At 37.9% G+C, this 523-nt stretch overlaps 1 protein-coding gene across 1 annotated transcript in view; it reads right to left on the reverse strand.

Moving 5' to 3' along the window:
* The window catches only part of vps9d1 (VPS9 domain containing 1), a 28,608-nt gene that overhangs the window by 5,140 nt on the left and 22,945 nt on the right, over positions 1-523 (reverse strand). The window contains exon 16 of the mRNA XM_035664818.1: positions 197-313. Coding sequence (XP_035520711.1) covers positions 202-313 — 112 coding nt within the window. The 3' untranslated portion in view covers positions 197-201. The remainder of the gene's footprint in view (positions 1-196; positions 314-523) is intronic.

Here is a 523-nt window from a genome sequence, read left to right on the forward strand (position 1 = left end):
AAAAACCAGAAAGGTCCTATCTATAACCAGTGTTTGAAGAGGTTTTGAGTAGGGCTGGGACAATTGTTTTAATTTACTTAATTTTATTAAAGTTTCTGTTACTGACATAAAACATTGCAAGATTTTTCCGTTTTCATGAAAAGCCCATCACACACCCTTTTAGCTTACTCAACATCAAGTATGGACTCTCCTTTACCTTTTTCAGGTGAGCTTGTCTGCGGGAAGATGAGCTCCTCCTGTGTGCAGTGACTCAACATAGGCCAAGGCACTCTGCATGGAGGTCAGACAGTAGCCTTCCTCTCCTATCAAATAGCTGAAAAGGAGAACAAATGTTAGCTGGCAACAAGACATCTGTAAGTAAAACATGATAAACATGGTGGTCATCTCTTCCGTTAATTTGAACTTTTTGATGTTAAAGAAAACTGTAAGTAGTCAAATAGGGACACAAACAAAAACAACTTCATTCTGACAGAACTAAACAAAAATCCTTAACATCCAAGCACATAATGGAACCCCAGTTTAT

The sequence above is a fragment of the Morone saxatilis genome, unplaced genomic scaffold, assembly GCF_004916995.1.
Source record: "Morone saxatilis isolate NCDOM2014 unplaced genomic scaffold, NCSU_SB_2.0 Contig2, whole genome shotgun sequence".
In the NCBI taxonomy this organism is placed as follows: Eukaryota; Metazoa; Chordata; class Actinopteri; family Moronidae; genus Morone; species Morone saxatilis.